The following is a 20,550-nucleotide window of genomic DNA, read 5'->3' as shown; positions in this document are numbered from 1 at the left end:
GGGCTGGGATTACTCATGGCATGGCACGGACCTGCTCTCCTCTACCCTGCAGAGCGGTGGTCCTGCTGCTGCTTCCAGCCGGCGGGATGCCTCTCCTCTGCCCCCTCCCCTCATCATAGTGCCCGCACCAACTTACTGCCATCTCTTTACTTGTCCGTCTCTCCCTGCAGGCTGTGAGCAGTCGGGTGGGAGGCGCTGTCCCCCGTGCCTAGCTCAGGACCTAAGTATGTGCTTACATGGACTTGTCGGTGCGGAGCCCACATCTCCTCAGCCCACCTGGTGGCCGGCTGCCCTTCACTGGACAGTTCCCGCACGCACCACCGGCATCTTACAAGCACCTGCGACCAGGTACCGGGGCTTCCTCCGGCCGTGAAGGGGGCGGGGGGCTTGGCCAGCTCAGGGATGCCTGGGAAGGCTGGAGAGTTAACGCCTCCAGGACAGACCCTCAACCAATGTGGAAGGGGGCTGGTAGACAAATCCCCTATTTTCCTTGCCCCTTGCTGGCGTAACTGGAAGTTGAGTTCTGCACAATCTCTCAGGAGGTCCAGACCAGGGCTGGGCCTCAGTTGCCACGGAAAGCCCTCATCATCACAGGCCTTACTGGCTTTTCTCCCATGTGGTAGGCTGCTCAGCGGCCCCCAAAGGTGTCCACGCCCTCCTCCCTGGAATGTGTGAAGATGTTCTGTTACACGGCAATCGGGACTTCATAGGCGTGATTAAGGTTCCTGATTTAAACTTGGAGATGATCCTGGATTATCTTGGTGGGTCTCAATCACCAGAGCCCATAAAAGCAGAGAAGCTTCCCCAGCTGGGGTCAGAGAGATGCAGCAGAAGAGATTCCAAGTGTAGGCAGGACTTAATGCTCCGAGATGCAGGGGCCACGTGCAAAGACCAGAGAGTGGCCGATGGGACGCCGGGAGGGCCAGCCAGTAGCCACAAGGAAATGGGACCTCCGTTCTACAAGGAACTAGATTCTGCCGACACCTGAAGAAGCATGGAAGCTTCCAGAGCCTCCGATGAGAGCCTGGCCAGCAACACCTTGATTTCGGCCTGTGAGGCCCAGAGAAACCGGCGGCGCCCGCCCGACTTCTGACCTCTGGATCCCTGAGATAACACAGCGTGTGATTGGCGGCGGGTCCATGTTATGGCAAACAGCCTTCGTCCTCATTCCCCTGCTCCCTCCCTGTGCTTCCTGGGCTCACCTGCCCCCCCAGGTCCTTGGCTCAGGGTCTGCTTCTGGGGGAACCCTCAGCACGGATCAGAGAGGAGATGCCAGTTCAGGGCTGTGAAGACCGCTCAGACCTGGAAAGGAAGCTCCCGCCACACCTTGACTTCCGCCCTTGTGCCAGGTCCCTTGCAGGGGCCGTGCGTAGAAGGGAGAGCCAGACAGGGGCTCATGGGCTTCCACGCAGCGGGGGAGGCAGAGGAGACCCGGGTCCGCAGGCGAATGTGTGGGAGGTCGGCTGCCGAGAGTGTCAGTGTCACTTGCACTGAGTGTAAGGTCAGTGCCGAGAGACACGTGCAATGCACAGGGGCCGGGATGGCCCGCGTGGGGACCCGCAGACAGCACTGAGGCCTCACCTCTGGTGCACAGCTCCGGAGGCTTCCTGAGCTCCACCCGCTGCCTCGGTCCCTGACGAAGGATCACCGAGTTCCTGCTTTTTCCGCAGCTTGAAATGTTCCATTCTCTCACCTAGAGCATTTAACATACACACAACGGTCAGGGTGCATGTCTGAAGGACTGACACTGCCAGGTCTGGCCCGGGCGCTGAGGTGCAGGGATCAGCAGGTCACACGTGCTCTCAGGTGTGCCTCCACCAGCGCCACAGTTCACGCTGGGAAGGACTTCGTGTGCGTGAGGATGCTGCAGCTTCCGTCACACCCTGCGAACCCGGGAGGGCAGCACCCCGGCTCTCCCTGCAACTGCTCAGGCCCGGCTTTCTTGTAAGTATCAGGAGAAAGGGGAGCCGAATAGGAAAGAGTTAACGCTAAAGGGCCACCACAAATGGATAAAAATCCACACCAGGAAGGAAAAACCATTCAAACCTCATTCAGAGCTGCAGGGGTGCAGTTAGCCTTACAGACGTGGGTGTTGAACTGGGTGCTTTCCAAGGAGCCGGGAGGTTTAGCCTCTGAGTCCGAGGTGCACTGGTCTGCATATCAGAACCTGCTTATTCTTTTTTTTTTTAAATTTAAAACAATGGTATATTTTGAAACAGATGATGAAGCCTAAAATTATTTTCTACTGGATTCTTACTACCACCTGAATTAACTGCCTATTTATTGGACCGTAGTTATAATGAGAGGATGTATGAAGGGGGAGCCCAACCGTAGCCCTGCAGGTGCAGAAACCGAGGCCTAGAGAGGGGATGTGAGCACCCTGGTCCCTGAACGTTCTGCAGAGGCGATCAGCCTCATCTGTCCCCTGCCGAAGGAGACCAACCCTTACTTTGGAAAAACATCAGGAGGGATCTGTAGCCAGCTGGTAGATTTCTGGGCGTGTCCCAGATTTTATCTGAAGGTAGGGCGAGGGGAAGACAAAAGTGGCAGCTGAGCTTATTGAGAAGCATAATATTCACAGGAGACCTGACCCCAGGACCCGCTGCCGGTCCTTCGTCTGGGGATCTTGGACCGTCCAGGAAGCATCCGTCAGAGAACATGGGATTCTACTTTGTTCTGAAGCCGTGGATGCAGGGAGGGATGGTACAAGAACAGGCCTTAAGGAACTGGATTATGTCTGTTACTACACCACGTTCTTGCTGGCCTTGGGGATCTTGTCCATTCCATCCCCTGGGTGGCCTCTTACAAGAGCCCACAGGGGAAAACTGTCTGGGCCTCAGGCACATTTATGAGCCACTAGCCTTTTCTTTCTTTTTTTTTTTTTTTTTTGCGGTACGCGGGCCTCTCACTGTTGCGGCCTCTCCCATTGCGGAGCACAGGCTCCGGACACACAGGCTCAGCGGCCACGGCTCACGGGCCCAGCCGCTCTGCGGCATGTGGGATCTTCCCGGACCGGGGCACGAACCCGTGTCCCTTGCATCGGCAGGCGGACTCTCAACCACCGCGCCACCAGGAAAGCCCCCACTAGCCTTTTCTTATGGACACTGTGACAGCTTTACTTGAGGAAATTTCTATCTCTTTGGCCACCAGGACGTCCAGAGCCAAACCCATGTCACCTCTAAGTAGGGATCTGATGACATATGTCCCAGATGACGGCATAGCCCCAACTCCACCTCACTGTCCTGTCCTTGTTCTGATTAGCCTACTTTAAAAAAAAATCCTACTGTACTGTATGGATATATTTCTTTAAGTGCTTTCTCAAAAGCCTTTTGGGGACAGAGCAGGAGACAAATAAATACATAAAACATTAAAAAAATTAAATCTCCCAAAATAAAATTTGAAAGACCTGACATCTTGCCCTGTCCCCAGCTAAGAGCATGTTTGGCTCGTGGCTGGCAGGGCTTCCCGGTGGAAGGGCACTATACCCTGTAGGGTCTTCAGGTGATGCCGCTTTCTCTCCTCGTGGTCCTGCATGGCCCTCCTGATCTGCTGGTAATATGCGTGCACGAGCCGGCCGACACCAGCGCTGGTCACGTAGACGCTTTCCACAGCCGCCTCCATCAGTGTTCTCTGTGGGCAGGAGGGACAAGTCTCGGCAGAGGGCACACTCGGAGCCAGCCATGGCCAACATGGTCCTGGCTCCCATCTTCCACCCACTGCCAACCTTGGCTGGCCAGGAGCAGGCAGACAGTGCGTGGCTGGTTTAAACCAGTTTCGATAATCTTATTTTCCTTTGTCAGGGATGGAGACTGACTGTATGACCCAGTTCTGGTCAATGAGATGAAATATTAGGGAAAGTCTGCTGAGGGCCAACCCTTTCCGAACATTAAGGCAAAGCCTTGGTGGGGGTGACAGACTTTGCTGTTTCCCTCTTCCTGCCTAGAATGCAAACTTGATGTCTGGAGTGGCAGTGGCCATTTTGAGACTATGAGGCAACCAACCAACACCAAGAATGATGGATCAGAAAGAGAGAGTCTGGTCCTTGGTCCTATCACAGAGCCTCTGTGCCAGCCTGGAACCACCTACTTCCACATTCCTTGTTATGTGAGATCAGTAACTTCTATTTATTTTTGTCCCTTGCAGTTACATGCATTCCTCAATGATATACTTTCAGACCCAAAGCAGAACAGAAAGGAAATGCTGAGATGTCCCATCATCAGGGACATGTTGGTTGTGCACTGGCAAAACCACCGTCTTTTACTTCATAAGATAATGGGCAAACGTCAGGCTCCAGAGCCCCCATTTCAGCATTTATTGAATGGTTCCAAGCTTTGGGCAAGAAAAAAATACCCATTTATTACTGTTGAGTGATTGGTTATGTTCCAAGGCCTAAGAAATGTTCCCTGATCTGCAGGTGTGGACGGAAGCTGTGGAGGTGAGGAGGGCTGCAGCTCAGGGTGCGGAGCAGGTGAGAGCCCACCTTCTCACTCCCGGGCCCTGCTCCTCCCTTACTGTGGCCGGTTCTCTCTCCCTCTCTGTCGGACATCTACATCTGATTCCACCGCCCACGAGGACTCTGGGCTCTGGCCTTGCACTTCCGGTCAGGAGCTCCCACTGACGGCCAGTGGCCTTCCTTGAATTTCATTTAGCACATGGAAGGCAGAAGACAGGAAGTCCCTCTTCTCCCCTCTCAGGTCAGCAAACCCACCTGTACATCACGCCTTCTGTCCGTCTGTCTTCCTGCCACAGGGAAGTGGTGTCTACCCCCTCTGCATCCCACCCCTCCCCCCCTCTCCAGGGCCTCCACCATTCTCTCCTCCTCGTTAGTTTTTCCAGCTGGTGTACCATTCAAATCAGCAAACACATTCGCTTGAGTAGCTCCAACTTTTCAGCCCTCTCTCGATCCCCCTCAGGCACGCCCTGTTGTCTCAGTTTCTGCAAAACTTCTCAAGGGTTAGCGTGTCCTCTCCCAGTAGATCGTAAGCTCCTTGAAGGCAGGAATGCTGCCACCTGGCTACTCTCTATCCCAGCACCTGCCGCAGGGCCTGGGGCCAAGGAGCCCTGTGAAATGAACATCCTTCCAGATACTGAGCCCATGTTCTTTCTGGTGCGTGTGTGTACTGGGGGCGGGGAGGGGTGTTCATCATCATCTAATTCTGAATCAGAGTCCCTTGGGGAAGGTGAGGACAAAATATGCCAAACTCATACTTCATTCTGTTTTCCTGTAACGACCGTTGATTAGGTCAGAGTTATAGAATTTTAGGGGAAGGAAGAGACCCGTCCAGCATCGCTAGCCCTGATGTCTGGATCATGTGCGGCAGACGTGAGAGATTTAGAACGACAAGGGGTGTCTCAGAAATGTGGGTCCAACCTCTTTACTGTGCAGATGTGTGACTTTACGTAAATGAAAGGACTCGTGGAAGGTGCCCACAAGCGTCCTGGCATATCCTGATGTGGGTCTGCTGCCAGCCGCAGATCTGCGCCAACTCCCATGGGTGCCGGCCACGGACTCTCTCTGCCGTGGTCTGCAATACACGGGGTGCCTTGCCTTTTCTTATGGCTCGAGTGAGGAGGCAGCCAAGGGGTCGGTCATGCAGGGCAAGGCCACCTCCAGTCCCAGCCACTCACTGAGGCTGGGAGGCTTTAAACATGTCTTTTGCCCAACGATAAGCCTCAGTCTTCCCACCCGAATGATGGAAAGAAAAATCATCCTTTCCGTGCAAGGGCTGTGGTGAGAGCCCAGTGAGACGAGGCAGGCAAAGCCCTCCTGCAGACGTAGGAGGGCGACGCTCACGTCACTTCTTACACGGCTATTTGCACACCTGGGGTTCCATCACCGTCAGTACAAGGAGTAAACCACTGCTTACTCAAGTCAGACTGATTTTAGCTGCATTGCTCAGCTGTCAGGGCCAACGCCACCAACCCTCAGGTCTCCGCAGAGGCGGCCAGAGGCAGGGAGTGTCCATGTCTCTCCCCAGGAGGGGGGCTTCGGTTCGAATCCTGCGTCAGCCACTGACCGGCTGGGCGGGGCGGCTCTGAGTGAAACCACGTCCCTCTCGGAGCTGCTGCAAGGACCGAGCCAGGGCTCAGAACGGTGCGACACGGGGCCAGGCAGCAGGCACAAGTCCTCACTGCTCCACGGGGGAGGCCTTCCCTCTTACGGGTGAGGAAAAGGAGGCTCAGGGAGCCGGGTCAGCCCTGCGAGGCCAGAAGGCCCTGGGCAGGCCCTGGCTGCTGCTCTGCCCAAATCCTGCCTCTTGTCCGCCCCTGCCCCCCACCCCAGCCCAAAGTGCCTCGGGCTCCCTGGGGCCGGGGTGGCCTCGCACCTTGAAGTCATCCCTGTCCTTGGCCCGGCTTTTGGAGGCCATGTTCCGCGCGTGGCCCAGCAGCGTCTGCCCGATGGCCCGCTCTGTGTGCTGCTGTAGGAGCTGCCCGACTTCCTGGGCCTCGGCCAGGAGCTGCTGCCGAAGCTGCAGCCGTGTCTGCTGCGTCTCCTCCTCCAGCCGGCCAGCCTCCTCCAGGACGCGCGCCTCCTGAAAAGGACGGGCGGGGAGAGGTTGGAGCCCCACTGCTGCCCTGCACGGATGCTCCGGTCAGGGCCAGGACCAGGATGTACGGTCGGCCCTGCCCGGGGTCCCAGGAAGGTTGGAGAAGGAATGGAGAAGGGGTGGAAAGTGGGGACCTCTATACGCACTTGACGGGCCTGGGTATATTGACGATCCCCCAAGGCATTTATTGAGCACCAACCACGTGCCCAGTGCCATGTGGCTTCATATACAAGCACTTCCTCATTCATCCCAAACACCGCGAGGCCTGAACACTAGCAGCGATGAGGGCACAGAGGCTCAGAGAGGCTAAGTAACTTTCTATAAGTCCCCCAGCAGAGCGGGTTCTAAAGTCACGTCTGAGTCCGCGAGTCGTCTGGGACATCATGGAGGCCAACACAAGGCCTACGGGGATTCCTTTCCCTGAAGGAATAAGAGCTGGAGAAGGAGGTGGGGGAATCAGAGGTAGGGCAGTAAGTCCTGCCTGCTTCCCACCAAGCCCTCCTGGGCTGAGCAAAAGAGACTGTGAGCTTGTCCCTCGCGAAGGGGTCAGAAAACGTCAGCTGCTCCTATAGCTCAGTGGCTACAGGAGACCTGCAGTCAGCTTGCTTGGGTTTAAATCCCAGTCCCACAATTTACAGTCTTTCTTTTGATTTGTTAAAACCTTAACACAGACTACAGAGCCCTTTTCTCCCAACGCCCGGTGACGACTGTACCTATCCGTGCTCTGATTTCACGTGCGTTTTTAGTATAATTATAACGTACACCAGAAACTTTGGGCATACTGGGTGCCCCAGTACAGGGGGGGCTGCCATCGTCCTGACCCCACAACGATGCTGGGGCAGGGTTGGGGTTTTGGCTAAACCGGGCTGGAACCTGGAGGCTGAGGAAGCAGCACTCCTGTCTGCGGGGCAGGGCGCTGACGCACAGTCTTACCAAGGCTCTGAGCAGCTGCCACTGGTGCTCGTCCAGACACTGGGAGGAGTCCTGCTCCAGGGCGTGCTGTTCGCGCAACTCCTGGAGAAGGCTCTTCTTCCCTGACAGCCTCATCTGGGTCAGGGTGGTGATGGCGCTGCTGCGGAGAGCCAGCCTCCGGAGAGCTGAGCGTAAGAGCAGGTCATGCCCCTGCAGGATGCACTGCGTGGACCTTTGGAGAAAGTGGGGGCCGGGCTGAGGGGTCAATATTCTCGGCTCCACTGAGTGTGACTGGTTAATGTTATGTGACAGCTTGACTGGGCCGTGGGGTGCCTGGACATGCGATCAAACATCATTCTGAGAACTTCTGTGAGGGTGTTTCTGTATGAGGTTAACATTTGAATTGGTAGACTGTGTAAAGCAGACTGTCCTCCCTAATGTGGGTGGGCCTCATCCAATCAGTTGAAGGTCTGAAGAGAGGAAAAGGCTGACTTACCCATGAGTAAGAGGGAACTCCTCCTGCCTGAAGGCCTTGAGTGGGATATAGGTTTCTCGTTTTGGACTCAAACTGAAACACTGGCTTTTCCTGGGTCTTGAGACTGCTGCCTTCAGACTGGCTCTTACACCATTAGCCCTCCTGGTTCTTAGGCCTTTGGACTTGGGACTGAAACTACATATTGGTTCTCCTGAGTCCCCAGCTTGTCAGCTGCAGATCTTGGGACATCTCAGCTTCTCTCTGTATATCTATATCTATATCTATAGGTTCTGTTTCTCTGGAGAATCCTAGTACACTGACCCACCAAGAAATGCCCCCAATAGTCATGCCCCACAGGGAGCCTTTACAGAGGTCGTAGGTTGGAATTATCCCATCCCCTGCTGCCCATCCTCTTAGACGTGGTGCTGACCTGGGTTATATTCAGCCAACTGTTCTTTTACTAATCCTTTTAACTTTATCACGTTCTGCCCCAAGTTTCAGGTGCATATATGCAGCTGCCTTCAGTACATATCCACTCAAATTTCTTACATAATAGCTCTCAAAATGAACACATCCAGAACTGAAATCATGAGTTATTTTTGAGTTCCTATCCCAATGAGTCAAGTAGAAAACCTCGGTCTACCCAGCAGCCTCGACATTTGGCTTTATAACTTGAGGTATTTTCTGACAGCCTGAGAAGTTGAACAAGGCACTGTCAGTCAGTTTACCAAGGAGAAGAGACCTGGCAAACACTCCAGGCTTCCAGCCGGGGGCCCTCATCCTAAGAATAAGGAATCATCCCTTATAAAGACCTAATTTTGAATCAGCTAAATTCACCAATGGAGTGGTTGATTTGTCACTTTCTGAAATCCCTGCTAGAAGTAAGATAAATCCTCTCTGGAGGAAGATCCCATCATTCATAGTCTCAAATTATCTCTACAATTTTTAATAACACTGTCCAGCATTCAGTAAAAATAACCAGACTTGCAAACAGATAAGAAGTGACCAAAAATAAAGAGAAAAAATGGATAATAGAAACATACCCACAAGATATTGGACATTAGAATAAGCAGCTATGATGAATATGTTTAGGAAATTAAATGATAAGATGAACTTTAGCAGATAACTGGAAACTATGACAAAAATAAAATGGAAATTTTAGAACTGAAAACATAGTAACCAACATTAAGAATTCAGTACATGGGTTTAACAGCAGATAAGACACAGCTGAAGAGAGCATGAACTGGAAGATAGTTCAAAATGAGTATCTAGACTGAACCACAGGGAACAAAAATACAGAATAGCTTCTAAGAGGCAAAGGACATAAGGTGAAAATAATCTAATAAACGTGTAACTGCAGCCCCAGGAAGAATAGGGACAGAATAGGCAGAAGGAATATTTAAAGAGATAGAGGCTCAGAATTTTCAAAAACTGATGGAATATAGCAAATCACAGGTTCAAGAAGCACTACAAATTTATTTAAAACAAGCAAACAAGAGATTCACAAAAAACCACATCCATGTTTAGGCATATTATAATAAACTGATGAAAACCAAAGAACAAAAGAAAATCTTAAAAGCAACCAGAAACAATTGAAATCAGAAGACAAAATATTACCTTCAAAAGTATTTAAAAAAAACCAACCAAACTAGGATTCTATACCCAATGAAAACATTCCTCAAAAATGAAGATGAGATAGACATTTTCAGACAAACAAAACCTAAGAGAATTTGTCACCAGCACATCTAAAATAATGAGAACCTTCATGCCAAAGAAAATACTCCTAGATGGAAACTTAATGATACAGGAAACCATCAAGAGCAACGGAAAGGGTAAGTCTAAATGAATACTCACTGCAGAAACCAAAACTAGTATCTCATGGGGTTGAAAATATAGAGACATGTAAAATATCCAGTAAGTCATGTACCCACATCAATTCTGACTCCGAGCTTTCATCCGCGGCACTCTGCTATCGCTCTATTTCACATTTATATTCACAATGTGGTCTCGAGATCACACTGTAAGGGAGGCCGGGGTACGGTTAACCTTACGGATGAGGACTCTGAGGTTAGCACGGAGTATCACACAGGACACAGGCACCCACCCTCCAGAAGGCTGTACTCACTCTTCACTGAGGCCGCCAAGTTGGCCCAAGACTCGGTGGACGATGCTGTCCTGGTCATCCCGCAGGTGTGTCTGCAGCACAGTGGACAGTGTGTGCTCCTCCATCCACACCTAAACCCCAGGACAGAGGGACAGGGGTCAACTCAAGTTCATGTCATCCATCATTGCTTTGTTGGATCATACCTTTTGTTTCTTATTTTTTTTAAATCCCTTTCTTAAGGGATTTTTTTAAAAGTCCCTCCTCCATCCATACCTAAACCCCAGGACAGAGGGACAGGGGTCAACTCAAGTTCATTTCATCCATCATTGCTTTGTTGGATCATATCTTTCGTTTCTTATTTTTTAAAAATCCCTTTCTCCCTTGATTTAATTACATTTTTCTCTTATATTTTCGGCTAAAGTTTAAAAATGTTTCCTATTTGCACGTACATCTTAAGGCATTTAATACGTATTTTCTGTGGCATGAGGAAGGGATCTAATTTTCTTTGGATAAATTGATACTAATTGTCCTAGCACCATTTATTAGATAATTTATCTTTTTATGATGGGCCTGTCATGCCACCTTGTCTGATGTAGTTTCCATATATATATGAATTTCATTCCAGGCTCCTTCTTTTATTCTGTGGATCTGTCTGTTTATTTCTATATAAATACCTCACTGCTTTAATTCCTGTAGTTTATAGGAAGACTTCATAGCTGCTAGGGCAAGTCTTCCATATTCTTTTGTACAAAACTGTTTTAACTATGCTTGGTTGCTTTTTTTTTTTTTTTTTTTTTTTGCGGTACGTGGGCCTCTCACTGTTGTGGCCTCTCCCGTTGCGGAGCACAGGCTCCGGACATGCAGGCTCAGCGGCCATGGCCCACGGGCCCAGCCACTCCGCGGCATGTGGGATCTTCCCGGACCGGGGCACGAATCCGCGTCCCCTGCATCGGCAGGCGGACTCTCAACCACTGCGCCACCAGGGAAGCCCTGGTTGCTTTTCTTTACATATGAATTTTAGGATCAGTTTATCAAGTTTGGGAAAACAGCTTTTTTTAGATTTTCTTCTAATTGGATTGAATTTACAGATTAATTTGTAGAGAATCACTGTTTTTCCAAAATTGAGTTGTCCTATCCAAAAACAAGGCTTTTCTCTCAATTCTTGCTTTATCCTTTCAACAACATTTTATAAACTTCTCTGTTAAGCTCTTATAAACATTGGTCAGATTTATTTTTAGGCACCCTGTAGCTTTGATACTGAAGGGGATCTTTTAGGCTCCCTGTAGCTTTTATTCTGAAGAGGATCTTTATGTTATCACTGTTCTCCTCTACTGCTTTGAAAGTTACCTATTCTGTTTCTATTTCTTCAGTGGTTTAAAATTTTTAATATACATTCCCACCTCCAGAAATCTTAAGTTAATCAACATTTCTTTTACCTTAGAATTCATGACAGTCAGCACTTCTGAAAATTTCTTACCTGTTATCACTTTGAATTTTATCTCTCCTTCATTCTCTCCTTCTAGATTCATAGCTCATACTGAATCTCACAAAATCACACTGTGTGACTCAGAACTCTTCCTTTAAGTCAGTCTCTGACTCCTCTTGTGAGGGGTCTACAATAACCTGTCAAAGTGCTTGGGAAACCAGAACATTCTAGAAAATTCTACACAGTGCAGATTCTCTAAAAGGTAAATTAACATCGTCACTAAGAACATGGGGGTCTTTGGTGTGCGTTTTGAGAAGGCAGATAAGACTAGCAACGGGATCCAAGGCCGATCAAGAGGACGGAGATCATAGGATCAGATGGTGCCTGCAATGGTCACACCACCCTCTTCAACGTTATCGAACGCAGGTTCATGAATGTTTAAATTCCGACGCAAAAAGCTGCTTCCGTGGGCTAGAGCGCTGACCCTGTTCATTGCTACCAGGTTATTCTGTGGTTTCCCATATGTTTACTCTTTGTTTCAAATTTTCATTTACTAAGGAGAGAAAGGGAAAAGGAACCAACAGGCAGTGCATGCCCGGTACATGCTCCTATAAAAGGGGTGGGTTTAGAGGTAGGGCCGGTGGAAAAGTCAACACCTAAGGCAGACACTGGAGTGCTGGGAGGAGGGAGGCACTGCAGTTTTAAAAGCACAGTCAGAGGAGGCCTCAAGGTGAAGGTGGCTTCAGGATAAAGATCTGAAGCAGGACGAGTGAGGCAGGAGCGCCCAGGGAGCTGGAGGGACACAAGGATGCCGGGGAGGCTGGAATGGGGTGAGAGGGGGAGACAGGGAGGGGGTCAGAGGGTAACCAGGTCCTGACAGGCAGGGCTGTGTAGGGCATGGTGAGGACTCTGGCTTTTCCACTGCATAAAATGAGAAGGGGGTTTAGAGCTGAGAAATGACACGATGTGACACAGTGTCTTTCATCAAATCTAATGTGCCAGTAATTATGAGATGCAGTCATTTGAGGTACCACACAGAGAGAAAAATCACTGGTAATTACATTAAGATGCACCTCAATCTCAGAGATGTTAAAATGGTATTAAAATCTGCATCTTAAAAATGAGTGGTGGCTTCCCTGGTGGCGCAGTGGTTGGGAGTCCGCCTGCCGATGCAGGGGACACGGGTTCATGCCCCGGTCCGGAAGGATCCCGCATGCCGTGGAGCGGCTGGGCCCGTGAGCCATGGCCGCTGAGCCTGCGCGTCCGGAGCCTGTGCTCCGCAACGGGAGAGGCCACAGCAGTGAGAGGCCCGCGTACCGCAAAAAAAAAAAAAAAAAAGAGTGGTATATGATATGCTCCCTATGGAGCAGTGACTGGGCAAGATGGCAGAATAGGAAGACCCTGAGCTCACCTCCTCCCATGGCACATCAAAATGACTATTTACAGAGCAACTATTGATGAGAAAGACCTGAAGACTAGCAGAAAAAAAATTACAACTAGAGGTATAAAGAAGGGACCACAAGGAGATGGGTAGGAGGGACAGAGTCACGGTAAAGTCAAGTTCCATAATTCCAGGTGGGTGACCCACAAACAGTAGAATAATTCCAACTTCAGTGGTTCTCCCCAAGGAGTAAGGGGTCCGAGGCCCATCAGGCTCCCCAGCCCAGGGGTCCTGCATTGGGAAGATGAACCCCCAGAGCATTTGGCTTTGAAGGTCAGCGGGGCTTATGTTTTCGGGAGAGCCAGAGGACCATGGGAAATAGAGAGCCATCCTTAAAGGGTGCGCACAAAATCTTACAAGGTCCAGGACCCAGGGCAGAAGCAGTAATTTGAAAGAAGGCTGGGTCAGACCCACCTGCTGATCTTGGAGAGCCTCCCAGAGAGGCAGGAGGCAATTGGCGCTCCCCCTGGGGGCACAGATGCCGGCAGCAGCCATTTCGGGGAGCTCATTCTACCACAAGGACACTGGTGCTGGTAAGCGTCCTTTCGGAAGCCTCCCTCTGGTTCATTAGCGCAGGGATCCAGCCTACCCACCAGCCTGCTGGCACCAGTACTGGGACACCTCAAGCCAAGCAGCTAACCAGGCAGGGACACAGTCCTACCCACCAGTAGGCCAACGGCCTTAGGACCCCTGAGAGCCTCCAGCTGGCCCAGGACCCTACCCTGCCCACCAGTGGTCCAACACCAACTCTAGGACCCCCCAGGACCCTGCAGCCAGAGGTCCCGGGACCTGGCTCCGCCCACCGGTGGGCCAGCACTAGCCCCAAGGCCAGCCTCACCTTCCAGTGGTCTTAGTAAGATTTTTTTGGATATGTCTCCTCAGGCAAGGGAAACAAAAGCAAAAATAAACAAACGGGACTAAATCAAACTGAAAAGATTTTGCACAGTGAAGGAAACTATCAACAAAACGGAAAGGCTGCCTATTGAACGGGAGAAGATATTTGCAAATGATGTATCCTCTAAGGGGTTCATATCCAAAATATACAAAGAACTCATACAACTCAACATCAAAAACACAAACAACCCAATTAAAAGTTGGGCAGAGGATCTGAATAGACGTTTTCCCAAAGAAGACATACAGATGGCCAACAGGCACATGAAAAGATGCTCAACATCATCAGTCGTCAGGGAAATGCAAATCAAAACCACAATAAGGTATCATCTTATGTCTGTCAGAATGCTATTATCAAAAAGACAACAAATAAGTTTTGACGAGGATGTGAAGAAAAGGGAACCCTTATATACTGTTGGTGGGAATGTAAATTGGTGCAGCCAATATGGAAGACAATATGGAAATTCCTCAAAATATTAAAAACAGAACTACCATATAAGGCAGCAATACCACTCCTGGGTGTTTATTCGAAGAAAATTAAAACACTAATTAGAAAAGATATCCACACCTCTATGTTCATTGCAGAATTATTTACAATAGTCAAGATATGGGAGCAAACTCGTGCCCGTTGATAGATGAATGGATAAAGAAGATGTGGTATATACAATGGAATACTACCCAGCCATAAAAAAGAATGCAATCTTGCCATTTGTGACAATATGGACAGACCTAGAGGCTATTATGCTAAGTGAAGTAAGTCAGACAGAGAAACACAAATACTGTATGATTTCACGTCTATGTGGATTTTTAAAAACAAAACAAATGAACAAACGTAACAAAAGAGAGAGACACAGAGAACAAACAGGTGCTTGCCAGAGGGGAGGGGGGAGGGGGGAGGAGAGAAATAGGTGAGGGAGGTTAAGAGACACAAACTTCAGTTACAAAATAAATGAGTCAGGGGTATGCATTGTGGGTAATACAGTCAATAATTATTTAATATCTTTGTATGGTGACATGTCATAACTAGACATATCATGGTGATAATTTTGAAATGTACAGACACATTGAATCACTGTGTTGTGTAACAGGAACCAACGTAGTGTTGAGGTCATTTATATTTCAAAAACAAACAAGAAACAAACAAACCCATAGAAAAAGAGATCAGATTTGTGGTTACCAGAGAAGGAGGAGGAGGAATTGGATAAAAATAGTCAAAAGGTATAAACTTCCACTTGTAAGATAAATAAGTACCAGGGATGTAATGCACAACATGGCAAGTATAATGAACACTGCTCTATGTTCTGTATGAAAATTGCTAAGAGAGTAAATCCTCACACCACAAGGAAAAAATATTTTTTTCTATTTCTTTGAATTTGTATCTATAGGAGATGATGGGTGTTCACTAAACCTACTGTGGTCATCATTTCATGATGAATGGAAGTCAACTCATTATGCTGTACACCTTAAACTTACACAGTGCTATAATGTCAATTACATCTCGGTAAAAATGGAAGAGAAAAAAATGTTTTTAATAAAATGGAAGAGAAAAAAATTTTTTTTAATAAAATGGAAGAGAAAAAAAAGTTTTAAGTGAAAGTATCACTCTGGTTGGAGGTTGAGAATAGACCACAAGGGGCCGTAGATTCAGGGAGACCAGAGGGCTTGCTCTCAGCAGACTGGGGAGAAGCCCACAAACCTGCATTAGAACGGATCACATTTTGAGAACCACCATTCTACAACCTGTTCCAATTGTGTGACTGACAAACTCCACAACATTTAACAACTTCTCTGAGGAACAGGATATGAAATCACCAAGGCCTTTTGGATAGAAAATAAGTGGAAAATGCATTTCATAGTCTGGGTGTGTGTTAGGTTTTCCAGGAATAGTTTTGTGGGCCTTTTCATCTTATGACTAAATATTCATCTTGACCACAGAAAGTTCATCTCATTTTTGTCATCAACAAGGAAATATGCCAAGTGAGAGAGAATCTGGATCTCTAAATGTGGTAATTTAAGGCAATTAAACAATCAATCAGTAAATTAATTTTGACATCCAAACTTTGAGAAAACAGACTTGGGTCATACTTATTTAATCAGTTGATGAGGTTATTAACTTCTGCTTGCTTCTTGCATGCAGAACTCCTCTTGAAATACTTCTGCACAAGCAAAGGAATACTCACACGCATGTATATGCTCACAAAGTAAATAAAAAATAAAAACCAGAAGCGATGCATTGTCTGACATCTGCGTAAAGTAACTTAAGACTCATAACTAGAGGTTTTTAGATGAATCATGGCTGTTTGCCTAATAATTTATCAGAAATGAAGTTCTAGATTTTTTTCAGTGTCAGTCATTAAGCAATTGAACAGATACTGCTTGAAGGGTCTTAACCTGCATTATCTCGCAGCAACCCTGTTGGGTATTTTGATCCCTATTTTTCACATGAAAGCTGAGGTTCAGAGAAATTTAGCGAGCTGTGCAAAAGCAGAGTTGTGGGAAATCTGCCAGGTGACCGGCAAGAGTCACCCAGCCCATTAACGGGGTTGCTCTGGTTCAAACCCAGGCATTCAGCTTCCAACATTAGAAGCCTGTCTTCAGACCACAACTGTCTCTACAAGGCCTGATCCCCATTTGGGAGCCGACATCAGAGGCACATGAGACTTATCTGGTGATCTTTCCAAACTGCTGAGGCCCAGGTTTCTCCCCTCTTTCCCTGGAGATGGTAAATTATATGGTCTGGGGCCCAGGATTGGTTAAGAATCAGAGGAATTCAGCTTTATTTACCCTTGGTGACCCTGTGATAATTTCCAAAGCTGCACTATTGTTGCTGGAAATGCAGCCAAGTTTTCCTGAGCATTTGCTATATCCCAGCTACTGGGCTTTGATTAAGGAAGTGAAATATGAAAAGCAGGGTTGCTGTCCTCCAGGAGCCTACAGCCATATGGAGGAGACTGCAAGGTACCAGTGACAGGACAACACAATGCAGCTGACGGCGGATTGAAATTAATTAGAAGGAGGTCTAATAAATTGGACAGGCAGGAAACTAGGCCCTATGCTCGTCCCTGGCTGGAAATGGCCCCATGATGCTTCCCTTTATTTATTGGTATTTTGGACAGCTCCCGTTAGTTGCTTTAGGAAACCTCTGTTGGTTGCATCAGTTGAGCGCTCTTTTGTACCTAACTGAACACTCAATGTAAAAAGACAGGGTGTTTCTCATAACAAGCACCTTGGGGTAGGCAGTCCAGGGCTGAGACAGTCCGCCTTTCTGCCCCACCCTCCTGAATCCTGCCTCTAAGTCAGAGGAAGGCCAGCATACCTCCAGTCCTCCTGTACCTGCTCTGGGCACAAAGAACAGGGAACACTGAAGAGGAGGATGTCTCCTAGCAACACTTGGCCTCTGTATTAGGGAACAGAAGCCTTGTGCAGGTACCATACCTTCTCTCATAGGCTAGAACTGCACGCGGCCACTTCTAGATGCTGGGATATTGAGCATGTTAGTTTTACAGCCTCTAGCATGCAGGAAAGCAAGAGAGAAAGGAAATGTGGGCGTTTTCATTTAGAAATTTGAGGGCTTCCCTGGTGGCGCAGTGGTTGAGAGTCCACCTGCCGATGCAGGGGACACGGGTTCGTGCCCCAGTCCGGGAGGATCCCACATGCCACGGAGCAGCTGGGCCTGTGAGCCATGGCCGCTGAGCCTGCGTGTCCGGAGCCTGTGCTCCGCAACGGGAGAGGCCACAACAGTGAGAGGCCCGCGTACCGCAAAAAAAAAACAAAAAAAACTTAATTCTTTAAAAATAAAATTGAGGTATATTAGCTTACATAACTATCGTAACACATGGCCACAAACGCTGTGGCCTCAAATGACACAAATTTAGTATCTTACATTTCTGGAGGTCAGAAGTCTGAAATGAAGGGAACAGGGCTGAGTTCCTTCTGGAGACCCTGGGGGGAATCTGTTCCTTGCCTCTTCCAGCTTCTCGAGGCCTCTCGCATTCCTTGGCCGATGCGCACATCACTCTAGCCTCTGCTTAGGTCCTCACATCTCCTCTGACTCTGACCCTCCTCCTTCCCTTTTAAAAGGACCCTTGTGATCACACTGGGCCACTCAGATAATCCAGAATAATCTTCACATCCCCAGATCCTTAATTTGATAGCACGCAATCAGGTCCCTTTGCCCTGTTAGGTAACATATTCACAGGTCCTGGGGATGAGGATGTGGCGACATTATTCTGTCTACCACATATATACATGGTTTTAATAATGAAATAGACTTTCACTGAAAAACAGGAGTCTCGTGTGTGCAGCTCCTCCCCCCAACCAGTCCACTCCCTTGAAGAACCGCTCTCTGTCGTTTATTTCTATTATTCTAAAGAAGGCTTTGCTGCCCTTCTTGTCGGATTAACCGAAGGCATCATCTACTGACCTCCTATCCTGGGAGAGGAGGGCTCTTGCTGTCTTCTCCCCCTCTCCCCATTGTGAAAGGCTGGCAACCAGAATCTTGGTAAAGCATCTAGCATAGGCACTAGGGGATGCTCAGAGATGGAAATCCCCCGTTATTCTTCAGAAGTTTAAAAAAAAGGCAGACTCCAGACCCAGTTTTACAAAATGCTGCACCTGCTTTTCTTGCTCCAGGAGATCTTGGAAGAGTTTCCACTGCTGACTCCGGAAGCGATCCAACTTCTCCAGCTGCTGGGCCGCGTTCTCCTGGGCCTCCTGCCTCAGGTATTCACACTCTGCCTGGGAGAGGTCAGTCACACAGGGGAGCGTCTGGAGGAACAGGACGTCCACAAACTTCTGGAACGTTTCCATGGTGCTGCGATACAGCTCCTGAAGCCGAGAGCCACACGACGGAGCTACGTGTCAGGCTCTCACCAGGGCAGGGCCGAGTGTTTCACGCAGGACACAGAGGAAATCCAGCGAAGGGAGCTCTCAAATCACACACAGGCGCGTGCACGCACACACATGCACACAAACACACTCGGTCTTGGGAAACGCCCACTGCCTTCCAGCCCTCTCACCCTCACCCTGTCAAGTGCCAGGCCTGCGCTTTTGACCCAATGAGCCCTTAATCACTGGCGTTTCCTCTAAACCTCCATCCAGATTATTTTCACGACCCCTCACTGGTCTCCCTGCCTCCCTCCACCCTCCACACTTAGGCGAGTTATTTGCACAAGCATAGATCCTTCAATTCCAGCTCAAATAACCTGGAAGACCTCTCTTCCCATCGCAATCAGACCTGCCTAGCAGGACTTCAGGGGCTGCCTCATTTCTCACCATTCTGTTACCTTCATCCCACCTCCCCCACTCCATTCTCTTTCTAAAACTCTTTTTAATTGTGAAAAACAAAAACCTGTAGATAATAATACATTAAACATCTCTGAATCCACCACTCAGTTTTCCTTTTTGTTTCAGACTAAAAACACTAAACCTTACAGGTTAAGTTGGAATCCTTTAAGTTCGCTCTGCAATTCTTTTCCCCTCCCTCCCAGTGTCCTCAGAGATAGCCATCCCCATGAATTCAGCATCTCTGTCTCCAATTTATATTTTTATACTTTCACTATATATGATGCCCATAAATGTGGCTTTTGGTGTGTGTGTTACTTCACATAAATGGCATCTCGTTGCATGTTTCATTATATGGATGCTTTTTAAAGCCTCTCCCCTTCTCCCCACCTCCAGGCACTTTCACATCTGAAATGGACTCCTCTTCACCCTGCAAAACCCCTGCAAAATAATCCCTTCTCTGTGAAGCCTTGCCTGGGCCACTCAGACTAACATGGACATTTCTCACCCTGGGCTCCTGCAGCTCTTTGGTTAGCCCCACCAGGGCATCAAAACTACAGTTTATCTGTCATCCTTCTTGGGCCACAACTTCCCAAGAGCAGAGGCTGCATCATACTCAGATCTGCACCCACATCTCACACCCTCCTAGACTAAGCACCTGACTGCAGTTTCTGAATGCATCACACACCAACACGATGCAGAATGCCCATTTCCCCTTCTCCATCTAGAAACTCCCCTCACATGTTCCAAACTCAATTTGAGGTCTCCTCTTCTGGGAAGGCCTCCCGACCACAGGGTTGTTTTTTTTGTTTGTTTGTTTTTTAAATATCTTTATTAGAGTATAATTGCTTTACAATGGTGTGTTAGTTTCTGCTTTATAACAAAGTGAATCAGTTATACATATACATATATCTCCATATCTCCTCCCTCTTGCGTCTCCCTCCCACCCGCCCTATCCCACCCCTCTAGGTGGTCACAAAGCACTGAGCTGATCTCCCTGTGCTATGTGGCTGCTTCCCACTAGCTATCTCTTTTACATTAGGTAGTATATATAAGTCCATGCCACTCTCTCACTTCATCCCAGCTTACCCTTCTCCCTCCCTGTGTCCTCAAGTCCATTCTCTACATCTGCATCTTTATTCCTGTCCTGCCCCTACGTTCTTCAGAAACCTTTTTTTTCTTTTAGATTCCATATGTATGCCGACCACAGGGTTTTTTACGAATAAAGTCTTATTACTTTAGCATCTATAGGGCCTAGAAAAGCACCTGGCAAATATCAGGTAATAATAATTGTTAATAATTATGAATTCTTACCATGTGCCAGAGAGTGTCATAAACGCTTTTCTTGTATAATCCCATTCATCCTTCTAACAGTCCAATGAAGATGTTATTATAATTACCATTATTTTACAGATGAGGAAACTAAGACCCAGAGAAGATAAGTAACTGGACATTTGTAGAGGTTGGGTC

The 20,550-nt window shown here is 48.5% G+C and overlaps 1 protein-coding gene across 6 annotated transcripts in view; it reads right to left on the bottom strand.

The window, feature by feature from the left end:
* The window catches only part of EVC (EvC ciliary complex subunit 1), an 83,388-nt gene that overhangs the window by 8,192 nt on the left and 54,646 nt on the right, over nt 1-20,550 (bottom strand). For 5 of the 6 annotated variants that reach the window (XM_060012821.1, XM_060012822.1, XM_060012823.1 and 2 more), the window contains 6 exons: nt 18,412-18,624; nt 10,061-10,170; nt 7,482-7,692; nt 6,327-6,533; nt 3,486-3,630; nt 1,582-1,693 (listed from right to left, as the gene is read on the bottom strand). In XM_060012821.1, coding sequence (XP_059868804.1) covers nt 1,582-1,693; nt 3,486-3,630; nt 6,327-6,533; nt 7,482-7,692; nt 10,061-10,170; nt 18,412-18,624 — 998 coding nt within the window. The remainder of the gene's footprint in view (nt 1-1,581; nt 1,694-3,485; nt 3,631-6,326; nt 6,534-7,481; nt 7,693-10,060; nt 10,171-18,411; nt 18,625-20,550) is intronic. The other variant, XM_060012826.1, reaches the window with a different exon arrangement.

This window comes from Delphinus delphis, chromosome 5, assembly GCF_949987515.2.
Source record: "Delphinus delphis chromosome 5, mDelDel1.2, whole genome shotgun sequence".
In the NCBI taxonomy this organism is placed as follows: Eukaryota; Metazoa; Chordata; class Mammalia; order Artiodactyla; family Delphinidae; genus Delphinus; species Delphinus delphis.
The sequence above is the reverse complement of the archived record's forward strand: the minus strand, read 5'-3'. Positions and strand labels throughout refer to the sequence as shown.